We start from the raw sequence: 15,513 nt of genomic DNA on the forward strand, positions 1-15,513 counted from the left end.
AAAGTGATTCAGAAAGCTACCTTGATAGAATTAAAAGCTATGGAGAGACTCATACTTCTTCTATCTGTCTTCAGAAGCATTCGCCATACTAAACTTGGACTTAAAACCCAATTGATTGAGCTATCATCCAGGAGAGGCTATATCACCACCACATGCTCATTAACGGAACAGTGTGGAAGTTGCCAATTCCCATCTGAATCCAATTATGGTAGTGTTTTTTTTTGGGGTATACCTTATACAATTCATCTCTTTCAAGGCAGGTAAAGCAGCACTCATCTTATGTAAGAACGTGCTGCAATCTCCTGAAGCGCGCCTTAGTCAGATTGAAATTAGCTTTGGGAAATGAACCATTTCTAACTAAACAAGCTGTTTCTGCAAACAGAAACTATAAAAATATATAGCAAATACATATGCAAATTTGTATAACAGTACAATGGATGACTTTTGGATTGGCGCAAGACGATACAGTGACGTGGCCTGTTCTAACTAAATTAACTTATTACAAAAAGATGGAAGATCAAATACATTTGTGTAAATTGGATGTTGCTTATTGAACACTGGGACATTTATTTCACTAATTCTTGTATATGTATTATTTTCTTTATATTATACATATTTATGTTTCTTTAGTTTTTATGAAAATACATATTTTATAAACTGCAATGGATTAAAGAGTACATAATAAAAAATAAAGTTTACCCTTCCAAGCTAAAAGTAATTTCACAGTCCAATTTTATTTATTTATTTATTTATTATTTGAATTTTTATGCCGCCCCATCCCCAGGGGCTCTGGGCAGTGTACAACAGAACTAATACAAATGAATTCCAGGCGGGAGTTTACAATAATTCTAAAACAACCAACAAACCATAGGAGCTCCATCATTTAAAACATACTAAAACATACTAAATTTTTGGTAAAACAGCGGCAAGTGGCGTCATAATAAAGGTTGCCGGTAAAATCCTTGCCTCTTAAAAACCACTCTCCCCTAGGGAGTAGCCGGACTCCTCCATAGGAGGATAGTCTGGGTGTAAACGAGCAGGGGTGCCATACAACTACCTAAATAATACCCTTCAAGGAGCTTCACAACAGCCTTGTGGGGTAGGTTAAATTAAGAGAGGGAGTGGATGAGCTGAAGATTATCCAGTGATCTTTAGGCTGAGTGAAGCTTTTGTCACAGTTCTCTCCCAGCTCTTCATGAAGTGGGAAAATGACTTAATGTCAGTCCTGTCCTTGGAAGAGTCCAGCACCTGTTCCTGCTGAGTTGTACAAACATTGTGCCCTCCTACCTGTTGCTTGCTGGCTTCTGTCAGGGGCACAACTTCCCCTTACCTGACTGGAAAGGCCCCCTTCCCCCACCACCCACTTCCAAGATGCCTATGCCTTGATCCTCTTGGTTACCCAGCCAGCTTTTGGTGAACATATTCTGACATCTTTCTTATTCGTTTTTAACAATTGTACTGATACAATTTGATTCAATCCTTCGGCATTCTTCCCTTTTCCCACTTATTCTTCTGCATGTGAGATTCCCTCTTGCTAACTCCATATCGCTAGGCTGCATTCCATGAGTGTAGAGGCTTGCACATGTGTGCAAAGCTTCTGTGCACAAGATAACTGAAATCCCGAGATTATGAGCTGTAGCACTGAAGGTAACTAAATTTTACTTTAATGGTTGCATGCAGCCTTAGAATAGCAGTTGTGTTCTCTCATTATATCTTTTTCTGTATGGAAAGTGTGCACAATATCAGATGATCCAAGTATTAAAATTTAATTAATTAGGATACAGTGGGAGTGAATAATTTAAAGAGATGGGAGTAAGTGATCCATTTTAATTAAAGGGATTTAATTAGAGGGTTTTACTATTAATTCAGAGATACATTTCACAGTTACATCAAACAATAGCTTTGTTTTACTGTATAAATCCCAGATGATATAACAGCAGAATTTTAAATGACTAAATATAAGTCTCTGATTGCCAGTCACTCTGGAAATATAACCTTTCTCCTTGCTAATTTGAGCCTTCTAGTTTTAATTTAGTTGTACAGACATGCTGTACAGTGTTGCTGTAAAATCACTATAAAATCACTTCTAAAACCAGCAGAAGACAAACATTTCCTTATTTTCATTGAGTTTCATCTGTTACCCAAATTAGTGGTCTGCAACCAAGTAAATTATTGTGGGGAATTTTAATTTATGGTTAAAAGCAAATTTTTCCACCGATATGAGTAGCCTTTTGTTATGGCCTTAACAGAGGCAAGGGTTTTATTAAAGGGATTCTCCACCAGCCTCTAAAAGTGTAACAGCACACATATAGTTATTAAAAGTAGCAAAGGGGAATGAACTCACATTGACAGATCAGGAGAGGGGCCAAGAGGAGATCTTTTAGACTGTATAATACGAGGAAGGGAATTCCTGGCAATGGATATTCCACAGAGGAAGCCAAGAGTCCAAATTGAATTTAAAATGTTTTATATAGAGATTTGTTCAAAAAATACAAACACACAGTGAGACATAGGGTACACATACATTCCAAGTTTCCCTAGGATATAAAACAGGTTTGAAAGATAGATTGGATGATAGAGAAAGGGAATGGGGTTGCTTGTGGGGTAATGTCGTTTACCTAAAGCTTTAGATTCTTAGAAGAATGTAGAAGTAGAAGGCAGGGGATTCCATGCCAGCACAGAAACCCAAATGAAGAGCGAATCCATGTCTCAACACCACACAGCAGAGAGAACATGTGGCAATGGAGCAGAATTGTTGCAGGTGAACTAGAAACTTTTATAAAGGTGGGTCGTTCCTTGATGGGAAGGGAAACCAATCATTCACTAAGTTTCACACCTGTGCTGGGTTTGGGGGTGCTGAGGTAATTAGTCAGCTCATCTACTGCTAAACCAGGGACAATGGGGCCAAAATTGCTTTGTTAGGCTAAGCGAGGGAAATGCTGAAGACTTCCATTGCAGGGTTAAGCTCTTGAGAGCTTACACTTGCCCAGGATATTCAGATTTAGCTGAGACATTTAGATCGGGATAAGGTGAGTGATTTGAGGAGAGTCATGACAAAGAGGAGATGCAGAGAAGCAACCCTTTGTTGCTAACTTGGTTTCCCAGAGAGAGATAGGGAAATGACAGGTATCTGATAAAGCAAGTTGGCTTTCCATGATATTCTTTGTCTTTAACGAGTATCTTTGCAAGGTGAGGGTAATCCAAGCATTTCTAGTGACTCAAAATGAGACCTCAGGTTATGCTGGAGTAACTCATTATCTTAGCACTGTTAAAAGTGAAGTTTTGACCTTTGGGTTTGTGGTCAGGTGATCATGCTGGCTACCTACACCCATAGGAGTGCTTTTGGCAACTGGCTTTTGCCAATATGATTTTAAAGCAGAAATATATATAAATAATATTACAGAGGTCCCTTTGGGTCGCTATTACACTTTCCCACTAACAAATTGAGGTGTAAAAACTCCAGAGCTCAATTAGATTTTGATGCCAAAACATAGCAAGTAGAACTTTGCAGTTTCCAGTTTTCACTTCTAAAAGAATATCTGTAGACCAAACATGTATACCGCCAAAGACGTTGCTATCAGCTCCTGGCTTCTGCTAAGTATTGGTTCTTGGTAACTTCACCTCTTTAGCTTTGTAATAAATAATTTTTAAAATCACTCTTCCATAGAAAGGGAAGAAACTACATTTACCCTCCCTCTAATCCCTTTAGGGGCCTAAGGGTACAGCTGAGCTCCAAAAAAGTCCCATTAGCCCAGGTGGGGGAGTCCGTTAACATTGTTAACAAAATATGTGAAGTAATCCTTAAAATAAATGGTAGAACAGTCTGACTGTAAATTCCCAACAGTGAGCAAAGCAAACTCCACATGCCTGACCAAACAAAGAAAAAACTGCATAGAATTAAAACAGCGCTTACTTGCGGAGTTATCAGAGCGACTCCCTCAGCGTGATCTTTACACAGCACTCACACACACATACCTAGAACTTAAATAGAGATCTGGGGATATAGACACCCTAGCCCTCAACAATTAACAATTGTGAGAACGAGTAAAACAGTTCTGGTGGATTCCGCAGAATAGAAATATAACGGGCTGAGGAAGGAAAATATCCCATTTTGAAATTTCAGGCTCTGTTATATGTCCCTCAATTCCAAGGTTTGTTTCAAAAAGAAATAGCTAGACCTAGCAATTTTAAAGAATCCAAACGTGGGTTAAACCCCACTCGAAAGTGAAATAGCATGGGCGTAAAACACTTTATTTTTTTTCTCCATACCTGTTTCCCCACCTTCTCTCCCCATCATTTCAAGTTTTTGTTTCTACTGCTAGGCAATACTGGCTGCCATTAATGATGTGAAGAACTCTCTCACAGCCTGCCATTGTACTTAAATGTCCCCTAGCATGGGCTCATCATGTGGCAGCGATTGTGAGTGCCATTTCACCCATGTTTGTACAGGAACACATTCACAATTGTTTTCTTTTAAAAAAATTATTTGGTATTCAAAATGTGTAGCTACATGGGTGCTGTGTGGTTTCCGGGCTGTATGGCCGTGTTCTAGCAGCATTCTCTCCTGACATTTCGCCTGCATCTGTGGCTGGCATCTTCAGAGGATCCAATCCTTCTGAAGATGCCAGCCACAGATGCAGGTGAAACGTCAGGAGAGAATGCTGCTAGAACACAGCCATACAGCCCGGAAACCACACAGCACCCAAGTAATTCCGGCCGTGAAAGCCTTCGACAATACATGTGTAGCTACACCTTTGAATGGACATTTCTAGTGGATCAGAGGAATCCATCTTCAGTGTGTCCAGCTTTAAATGTTAAAAACTTTATGGCAGGATCAGTTCCACATAGTTTGCATAGGACAAGGAACAATGCCTGAGTTTGCATTACTTGGAAGGCAAAATATACTTAGCTGTGACAAAAGATTTCTTAGTGGCTGTTCTAGTGTGGTAATACTCCCTGCCCCCCCCCAAAAAAAACCTTCATTTTTTTCTCCTTGAGTTTCTAACATATGTGTCATCCCCAGTGTTTTATAAATGTCTTGATGGCATGGTGAAATCTTACCAATTGGAGTGAAAAGGTTATATGCTTTTTCCTGGTCTTTGATTGTAGAGTATTTGTTTATTGATCTTGATGTATAGTGCTTTCAAATTATGTTTGTGAGATGTCTGTAGCATCTTGGGCTGAAGGGTCATGCAACAACCCATCAGCAAATGCACATACTCACCCTTCCCATAACATTGTTGTATTCCATAAATTGTGTAACAGAGTTTAAGGTCATACCTCAATAAACAAACAGGTAAAATATAGCCTTTCTCTTTTGTTGTGCCATTTGTGACCTTGAAAGGTGTTCATATTTATAACAGTTTTCATTCCAGTTGATTTATGATGCTTTTGTGTCTTCAGTTCCCCCAGTTATAAGAGTCTTCCCCGAAAGCCAAGCCAGAGAGCCTGGTGTTACTGCAAGCCTTCGATGCTATGCTGAAGGTATTCCCAGCCCACAGCTTGGCTGGTTGAAGAATGGAATTGATATTACTCCAAAGCTGTCCAAACAATTAACTCTTCAAGGTAAAAATTTTTTTATAATTTTTGTAGGTATGGCTTGTCTTTTTATCTACACTACAAATGCTTCAAAGAGTAATGTGAACTTTTAAACTGGTATAATTTATTTATCATGGATTCAGGCAGAGACTCAAGCAATAAGTGTGATATGTTAGCTCCACAATCTTGAAAGCCAATCTAGCAGTGTTGGTGTCTACAACACTTTGATATAATTATTTTGTTTGTTTCCCTGGCCATAAGTCTCCTCTTAGCATGCTCTGTATACAAATACCCTCTTGGGAACTGACTTCATATTGGAATCTTACATTTGAAGCAGTAAAAAACCTCATGCTCTTAAAATGGTGCACAATGACAAACAATATTTTTTTGTAAACCATGAGGCAACTAAGGCTGATTTTTCATGATAATAATGCCCCGTTGTTAGCATGGAGAATAGTCCAGTGCAGCCGGGAATTCTTCATGGCTCCCGGTCCTGCAGCGTGTCTGTCACGCTGTTGCCCCAGCATCGCCCCGCAGCATTGGCTTTGCTCCGTGAATTTCAAAACCCGCCAAAGTTGAAGTTCTTTTGAAATGCCCCTTTATTGCCCTGGTGGCTTCCTCTGCCATGAAAAACTCCTCAGCAGCAAAACCGGGGCCATTTTTCCCACCTCGCCACTCTGGCTCACTTCTCCAATGAACATGCACTGAGAATTGGTGCCCTCCCCGCCACCCCTTGCAGTGGAAAAAACCCCACTGTTTTTAGACAGAAAAAAAACTTGGTTTGTGGGCAGAAAAGTGGCTTGCGCAGGCACTGCAAACGGGAGGATGGCGATTCTCTTGCACAAGCAAGGATTTTAGATGGGGTGGTGGTGGTGGAGGATGGCTATTCCCTCACACATGCAAGGATTTTAGACAGGGGGTGAAGGATGGTGATTCCCTTGCACATGGAAGGATTTTAGATGGGGGTGTGGAGGGCAGCGATTCCCTCACACACACAAGGATTTTAGACAGGCAGACAGGGGGGAGAGGGCGCCGATCCTCAGTACCCATTTTGTGTTCAGAGTCATTTAAAATTAAAATAGTAAAACTGAGTGGGGGGAACAGGGGAAGATTCTGCCAATCAGAATGCAGGAAACGGAGATTCCTGCACATGCATGGAAGACGTTGCGGAAGAGCTTGATGTGCAAATGGAGAAGCACTGGGCTCATGAAGAAACAGTTGGGGCATAACACGCCAGCCCTGCCTCAAATCCTAGCAAGAACCAGGGAACAGTGAAGAGTCAAAAGCGGGGCAAAAGGTGCTGCGATAGGTATGCTCCTGAATCTACCACAGGGCATTTTGACCATGAAAAATCAGCCTAAATTATTTCTTCTTTATGGTACTTTCATAGCATTTCCTCAAGGTGTAGCTGGAATTCTTATTTGGCCAGGGCAATATTAAAATATGATGAGGTCCTAAATCAAATTTTAGAGGCCCCATATCATTATCATATAAATAGGAATTTGGTATTTCTCATAATCTGAAATCCTAAATGGTAGTTTATTTAATTTTAGGGATGTCAACTCCGCTTTTCAGAAATTCACGGACAGTTGGGGCCAGTGCCTGGGTCCATACAGAATGTGGGAAGGTCAACTGATCATTTTAGTCTGGAGATCAGTTGTAATTCCAGGACAACTTCAGGACAACCACACCTGGAGGCTAGCCTAATTTGATTAGGCCTTATGATGATCCATCTTTTTGGCTTTTGTTTTTATTCTTCATTCTTCATACAAGTGTTATTCTTCATTCTTCATACAAGACAAGCATGGTCATTTTAACATGCAGGGTGTAGACTGCATCTCGGATTCTGTGCTTGTGTGTATGTGCAAATGAGTGCCATAATAGCAAACTGACAAGATCCACCATATAGTGGCTTCAAACACATCACCATTTATCTAGAAGTGCATGTAGCTTAAATGCTAAATGACAAAAGGGTCTTACTTGACTGATATCACTAATGAAAACATTCTCTCATATAATCATTAATTTAGCCCATTTAATAATTTTTGGGACCTTCACCACTTTTAGGTGATAGCGGCTAGACCAAATTACAGGTGACAGCCTTAACTATCTTTAGTGAGCTGTTAAAGCAGAAGGTGCACCTGCATTTCTAGGACATTGGAGACTGGCTATCAAACCTCTTATAATGTATTTGCAATTGTCTGAGGACCAGATTAAAATTTGATAAATAGACAAAGAAACTATGCTTAAAATGGAATTAGAAAACTTTTTAAAGAGTTTAAATGAACAGTATTAAACTTTTCCTTACTCTCCTGGAATGAGCAGCTCCCTTGTGAAAACTGAAGCTATAGGACAGCCTAAAGCGCATTTTTTTTTCTAAAATCGCCTGGTTTCAACTAATTTTTTTGCAATTAATCCATGCTAATTGCTGTTTGACAAACAAACCTGCCTCTTCTTAATTGCATAGCAATAGCCTAATTAGGGAGGAACAGAAGGACTACGTTAAAATTTACGTTAAGCCTTTTTTAACCAGTTCCTAACATTCTTATTAAAAGTATCTTCTACTTAAAATCTGACCAGAATCTCAACAATCAAACCAACAACTGAAATCACCAGGAGCACAATACAATAACTCTCCTGACTGCAAAGAACATAAAACAACTTCTGTGCAGTAAGAAAGAAGTCGGTCTGTGGAAGGCAGGTCAACCCAATGCTTTTCAATGGGCAGCAGACCCATCTTCTGAGATTCTTTTCTGTGTGTCTGTGTTGCAATAGAGGTAGGGAAACTATATATTGCCGGAATCGGCAGGATCAGCTGCGTACAGCTATCCACTTTTTGGCTAAAAAGGCACCCAGGACTGGAGCCAACCAAGCAAATGTTCTGGACAACCTTCAGCCAATGGAGGCAGGAAGAATCCCTTCAGTTGCACACAAAATGTTGGGTACAAGTGGAGGGTGAAACTGACCAGAGAGCAAAATGGTCAGGCATGAAACATAATATGCCTTCTGAGCTCTTCATTCCTCACAGCTAGGCAGGAGATGTCTTGCAGGTGGCTTAGGTGAAAAAAGTGCAATTTGAAGCATTTTTTTTTAAAAAAAGAGACATCTTGAGCAGAAATAAGACATCCTAAGGCATTTTGGGAAAAAGGCTGTGTGGAGTGTCTTCTCAAGACCCCTTTTTTTGTCCTCATGATATCTTATTTCAGCTTTGTAGAACAGACCTTGGTTTACCACTTATCTTGTTCATGAGTGTCTGTGACCCCTAGAACCAGAGACGTAGCTGGGGAAAGCTGCACCCGGGGTGGACTCTGTATATTTTACTGCCCCCATTGGCCCCCGTGCCACATCCCCCACCTCCCTGTGCCACCACTTACCTAATGTGGCCACAGCATGGGGATGGCTGCGGTGTGGGGACCTATGTTGAAGTGGAAAATGAGCCGACTGCATGGGCATTCCCTCTGCCCAGCTGCAGTTGCACCATTGGGCAGAGGTGGTTTGTGTGGCCTCGCTCGACACAGCCGGTTATCACAGCGCAAGAGCTGGCTGCGCCGTACAGCCATCCCCTCTACTCAGTCGCAGCTGCTCAATTGGGCAGAGGGTGTGTGGCCTTGCTTGGTGCAGCCATCCCCTCTGGCCAGCTGCAGCTGCTTTGTCAGGCAGAGGGGGTGTGGCCTTGCTCAGTGCCACGGCCACCCCTGTGCCTGGTGGAGCAGCCACAGTTGGGTTGTCTGCTGCCTGAGGGGTGGGCCGAGACCTGCCTTTCGGGCAGCAGTGTGGGGGTGATTTTCTGCCCCCCACATGACTCCCATGGGGGCGCCTGGAGGATTTGTACCCAGATGTCCCCATGGCAGCTATGCCACTTCCTAGAACTACATTTTGTGGTGCGTCTGATTGGGCTGGAAGTGAATGGTTCTGCTCAGCAAGTTTCAGTTGCTAGTTTTATAGGCTTCAAATCACTATGTCTTTAATAGCATTCTCATAGATTGCATCACAAAAGAACACTCACCATGTGTGAATACTTTGTCTCAGAGATCAGAGATGTACTAGTTGTGCAATGCTTATGCTGGTCTGTTGTGCAATGCTTATGCTGGCAATGAAGGCAATATTGCATTGCTATGAGGATCATAAAACCAGAAAAAGTGACATATTACACCAATAACCAAATATCTGTGGACAAGTTTGATATGCTCCAGTACACACTGCCAGAAATACTAAATGGTTTAAATTGGTTAATTAAGTCAGATGCCTACATGTGTAATCTTAAAAGCACAAGAATGAAATTAATACAGTCATTCACGTATTACTTTCTTTTTCTGTGGGCAGCCAATGGCAGTGAAGTTCACATTAGCAATGTGCGTTATGAAGATACAGGAGCTTATACCTGCATTGCGAAGAATGAAGCAGGAGTGGATGAAGACATCTCTTCACTTTTTGTGGAGGATTCCGCTCGTAAGACCCGTATGTAGCATTTTTTTATGTCATTTACAGCTAAAGGAGAAAAAACTAGGATAATTGAATAAATTGTAGTAGATTATTGTATAAGAAGCATTTTGTCATTTACTTTGGGGAAATGTTTAGCACTCCAACTTCTTGTGGCAGGGAAGTGGACATCTTGGTCTTCCAGATTATTATGTGTATTCTGGTTGCTCCTGTGGAATGGGGAGAGAAAGCATGCGGAAGGATGAAATTGTGATGGACAGCAGAAGGATAAAGTGACAGGCATAGAAGAGAGAACAAGTAATAAAACTGGTGGCAGGTGAGAGAAAGAGCAAGAGACCTAAGAGAAGAAGGGGGAGAGGCGTGAAAGCAAATGTAGGGGGAATGGAATACCTGCTTCTTCAAGGTTCTTGTGAATCCCCACTTGTTACTGGATAAAAATCAATAGAGATTTTCCAGGAAAGGATCACTAGTTATCCTAGTCCAGATAAATATTAATCAGATAATACACAATGAATTTGCAAATAATTATATGTGTTGGTGTGTGTTAAATGCTGTCAAATCACTTGTGACTAATGGCAGCCCTATTAGTATATTTCCTCCAAATCCTGTTTTTCACAGTCTTGCTCATATCTAGCAAACTGTGAGCCATGGCTTCCTTTATAGAGTCAAACCATATCATTTGGGTCTTCTTCTTTTCCTGCTGCCTCCAACCTCTCCTAGCATTCTTACCAAGCAAATAACAATAGCAGGGAGTAATTATAAATGTTTGAGAGCCTTCGATAGTTTTAACTGAAGCAGAAACAATAATAGGATTATGTCAAAGTTCTCAAAAACAGCAGAAATAGTATTGCATTTATTCAAGTCACATGATTAAATGCATCCAATCCTAGAAATCTCTGTACATCTTTGTAGATGTCACATCATAGCTGTCTACTAGTATAAATTAACTTTCCTTTACCATTGGCTTTGGCTAATGGTTCTTATCTGCACTTTGACAAGAACATTTTAAACTGAAGGGGTTTTTTTCAGCTTTGATGACTACAGAGATAAATTCAAAGATATGAGGACATTTATGATATTCCCAAAACTGAGCAAGTTATTTACCATTGGGTTAAGACATCATTTATCGTCTTCTCCCTTCTGTCAAATATTTTCTTCCTTTTCTAGGGAAAAATGAAGTTTACTAGGTTCATGCTATCTTTGTCATGCATTATATATATATATATAACATGATGACTGGCAGTTACATTAGTAGTATCTCCTGATGCATTGATTCTAATGACATAGGATACTAGTAAATAATCACAAATGACATCAGGTTGATGAATAAAATACCACTTTATATATTTAGTAACCTCCTCCAGTTAGATATCATAGCTGCCATCTCTCTTTGGATGACAGTCTTTCTGTCATGTTATCTGGGCATTGAATGGCAAGAATATGCAGTTAGCAAAGTTGAAATGACATTAATAGTTCCTGATGAAGGGGATTGCTACCCAGTAACTGTAAGCTTTACACAAGAACAATACTTTATTAACATACCTTCTAATAAATAAAAATAAATTGATGTTGACCCCACTCTGCCCAAATCCAGAAATTCTACAACAGCTCTTATCCTATGTATCAATATTCTGTCCAATATCTCTATTACCTCTCTTACAGGATTTTGCCTTATTATTTATCCTTGAGTTCAAGGAGATAGGGCAGAACATATATTTTTAAAATATATAAATATCTTTATTTTCTTCATGTAATGAAGTCATCAATTCTAAAGGTTGCTCCAGCTTTACATTGGTGTCTATACCATTTTTGTCTGGAGTTTTTATCTCCAGCACAGTCAGGCTCTCGGCAAGTCACAACTCTGCTGCCCTATCCTGCTGGAGGTCTACACTTCCATTAATTTTAGTGCTTTTACATACCATCAGAAAGGACTGTTTCCCTTTTTCCTATGGAGTCTGGCTCCATGTCTCCGTTCTCCTTCCAGATTAGGTTGAGTCCATCTAGTAAGCAAAATCTATGGTCTGCAGGCTCCGCTCCAAGTTTCTCCTTCCAATTTCCACTTATCCCTCTAAGTTTATTTTTTCCTTGTTTTTGAATTCAAAAACTTCAAAAAGTGAAGCTCTCCATTTCCCTGTTTCAAGTTAGGTAAGCTTCTACATTCATCACATTCTTAATTCCAGTTAGTTACAATCTCTAAAACAGTGATTAAGGGAGGGAGAACTGTGCCCGGGGCATAAACTGCCCTCATGCCCCCTCCCACCCCTACCTCAAAATGCCCTGGCCCTGCCATGTGGCTGCAATGGCGACACCCGAGGTGAGCCGCCCCAGATGTCCCTGTTGCATCTATGTCTCTGTTCTAACATCACCCATAGAGACTAAAAAATACCTTTCAAGAAATCCACCAAGACAGTTCTGTAACTCTTGTTTCAAAATTATTTTTCTAAGTAATCTTACTCTAGGAAGCAGTTTGGGTTTCTCTGCCAGACAGCCACTGCCGCCATGTCACTCGAAGTAGATGAGCAGCTTCCTCTTCAAGCTCTTCACCATCCCACAGAGAATTAATTCCACTGGGGTAAAAGGGGTAAGCAATGGAATTAATTCCACAGGGGTAGCCAGGGAAAGCAATGGCAAACTACCCCACAAAAACGGCTTGCCTATGAAATCACTGCTTGCAGTGGTACCCCAGGGTCCAACACGACTGAAGGGGAAACTTTACTTAACTTTAAACGGTCTTCAGGTGACCACAACTTACATCATCCTCTCCTCATTTCTAGGGAGAGTCGAGGCTTTTTTGCCCTGATAATCTATTTTATCAGGGATATGTGCTTGTTCGGGTACCTGGAGTGACTGGCTTCATCAGAACCCAAACTGGAAGAATTATCTGTTAAACATTTCACCCCAAATGTTTGCTACCTGTCACACCTTACAACTTAGGTGGAAGCAGTGGTGGGATCCAAAAATTTTAATAACAGGTTCCGATTGTGGTGGGATTCAAACAGTGGCGCCGCTGCACACACGCATCTCCAGTCCCTATTGGGCAGGGAGGTTGCTTTAGTAACCCCTTCTCGGCACTCAGAAAAAATTAGTAACCACTTCTAGAGAAGTGGTGAGAACTGGTTGGATCCCACCTCTGGGTGGAAGCCTTATCTCTTGCTTTGTGATCCCTTCCTCTCCATTTCTTCCTATTTCTTTATGAAAGAATAAGTGAAAGTGACAAAGCATATGACCTTTTGCATCGTCACTCAAAATCTGTTCTCTTGAAAGTCAGTCTGTGTGATCCAGTGAAATATTCTTTGGCAAGCAAAAAGTTGGGTAGACTGGAAAGACACGTGCTACTCTCATTTGCACAAATAATCATAATCTCAAATTCAAAATGAGAATGATCCTGACCTGTCTCATCTGGTCATTTTGGCTGAAGAATCAAACATTTTGAAGCATTGTCCCATCACAAAGACAAGTAAAGAGTGCTGTGATTGTGTTTGTAATGTTTATGATTGGAATAGAAAGTATTGTTCTTTTAGAAACAAATTCCAGAAACTGTCTGGATGGTAATGAACAATCTAGTAGAAGTGATATGATTGAATCAGTTTTGTTTATTTGAAAATATGCATTAAAACTGAATTTAGCACGTGTTCAACAAGTACATGCTGTAAGAAATCAGGCAACCACAGCATTGTTTTTGCCCAAGCCAAAAGAAGACAGACAAGACACCAGAAAAAAAATCCTTCCGTCTCTCAGTCCCTTTCTATATATCAAGCTAATTTAGAACATCAACAGCCAGCACATAAGAACATAAATCACCTGTAAGGACCTCCCAGAGTGGGTCTCTTTTACTATAAAGTACAGTCCCAGTAATTCTAACGTTTTTTCCCTTGTAGCTGTGTTTCAGTTCATAAAAGAAACAAGCAGACACTTGTCACGAACCTTACATTTGGTTGATTTCTGGGGTTTGCCCTGCAGAAGCAAGAACTGAAATGATGGTCATGGAAACAGATTAAAACATGATTTGTAAATCTTAAAAGTTATATTGATCTCCACCATAAAGGTGCTAGAACATGACTGTTAGATGTGCCAAGCACTACAGCTACTTCTCTAATGTGTTCTTTGAACCAGAAAACAGACATTCGGATATTGTTGTATATATGGGATACAGTCCTGCCAAAGTTAAACACTTTGAACTCATTCCCATTTATTTCGTCGGGAAGCATAATTATGTTTTTAATTCTGCCCTGCTGAAATGAAATGAAGAAACTTAAAAACATTGAACTTTGATTCATTCTCATGTCTCAGGGAACAACATAAACTTCTCTCTCTCTTGCAACAAGAGAAAGCTTCTGAGTCCCTTGGTTCCATTTATGGAGGCATTGTCTGGATGGGGGCACAGGAGGCCTAAGTCAACATACCTAGTCAACAAGTTCCATTAGTCAAATGCTCAACTATGAATGCTCAATATCTCAGTGCCCAAAATATTTATTGGATATTCATGCCCTGGTTTCTTTTAGCTGAGGCGGAGAAAATGTGTGTGTGTATGGGGGGTGGGGATCAAGGTTCTCAAGATGATTGTAACCAGCACTGTCACCAAGTCCCATAAAGTGGCCACTGATTATCAGCATGACTGGCCAAAACAGTCTGGGGAAGAGACACTAGTACATATCTTAGAGGCTGAAGCATGAAACACATGAGCCTGGCCAGTTGCAGGAACTTTCCCCTACAGGATTATTTATTTTCACTTTCAGCAACTAACTTGCATGAATCTTAGCTGGGAGAGAAGTAGCTGTATCCCTGTCTCCAATCTGTCAGTCCCAGACTGCACCTTATTTTCTTAAGTCCAACCCAGCATGCCCTGTGAGTCCTCTTGCACTTTTTTACCTCCTTCTTACCTCAGCTGTGGCTTTGTCCCAATGCCATTAGTGTCTTCACCTGGAAAGTTTCCCTTTGCTAACTACCTCACTCTGGATGGTTGGTGTGGGGCCAAATGTGCCTGACTGGCTTCTCAATGAGTCCCCTAGCTTTTCTGCTCCATCCAATTCTACAGCTACCCCTGTTCCACTTCTGTGTGGCAAACATGGGCCCTTTTCCCACTTACCATTTGCTGCGCGCTACTCTCAGCACGAGCGATTTCCGCTGCGGGGCCATTTCTTCAGCGTCAGAAATGACACGTGCTGAGGGGACGTGAGAGCGCATGGTCCAGAAAATAGCGCGTGGTCCAGCGGCGCTCCTCACGAGTCCAGGTGGCGACAATGCAGCCGCCCCGACTCTGCGCTCTCACGTCCCCTCAGCGCGTGTCATTTCTGACGCTGAAGAAATGGCCCCGCAGCGGAAATTGCTCGTGCTGAGAGTAGCGCGCCACAAACCGTAAGTGGGGAAAGGTCCATGCTATGGTTCAGGTCTGGAGCTGAATGGGGTGGGGACCTTGTGCCTGTCAAAGGAAGTTTACCAGAATGCTATGTGGATACTTTGGTAAGTTTATTTTATAGGCTGTGACATACAGTTGTACAGCTTTTAGCAATTCATTCTTACAGTGATTCCATTTTT

At 41.1% G+C, this 15,513-nt stretch overlaps 1 protein-coding gene across 4 annotated transcripts in view; it reads left to right on the forward strand.

The window, feature by feature from the left end:
• The window catches only part of FSTL5 (follistatin like 5), a 438,212-nt gene that overhangs the window by 358,738 nt on the left and 63,961 nt on the right, over positions 1 to 15,513 (forward strand). For all 4 annotated transcript variants that reach the window (XM_048509210.1, XM_048509212.1, XM_048509211.1 and 1 more), the window contains exons 9-10: positions 5,404 to 5,565; positions 9,862 to 9,996. In XM_048509210.1, coding sequence (XP_048365167.1) covers positions 5,404 to 5,565; positions 9,862 to 9,996 — 297 coding nt within the window. The remainder of the gene's footprint in view (positions 1 to 5,403; positions 5,566 to 9,861; positions 9,997 to 15,513) is intronic.

The sequence above is a fragment of the Sphaerodactylus townsendi genome, linkage group LG10 (genome assembly GCF_021028975.2).
Source record: "Sphaerodactylus townsendi isolate TG3544 linkage group LG10, MPM_Stown_v2.3, whole genome shotgun sequence".
Taxonomy (NCBI): domain Eukaryota; kingdom Metazoa; phylum Chordata; class Lepidosauria; order Squamata; family Sphaerodactylidae; genus Sphaerodactylus; species Sphaerodactylus townsendi.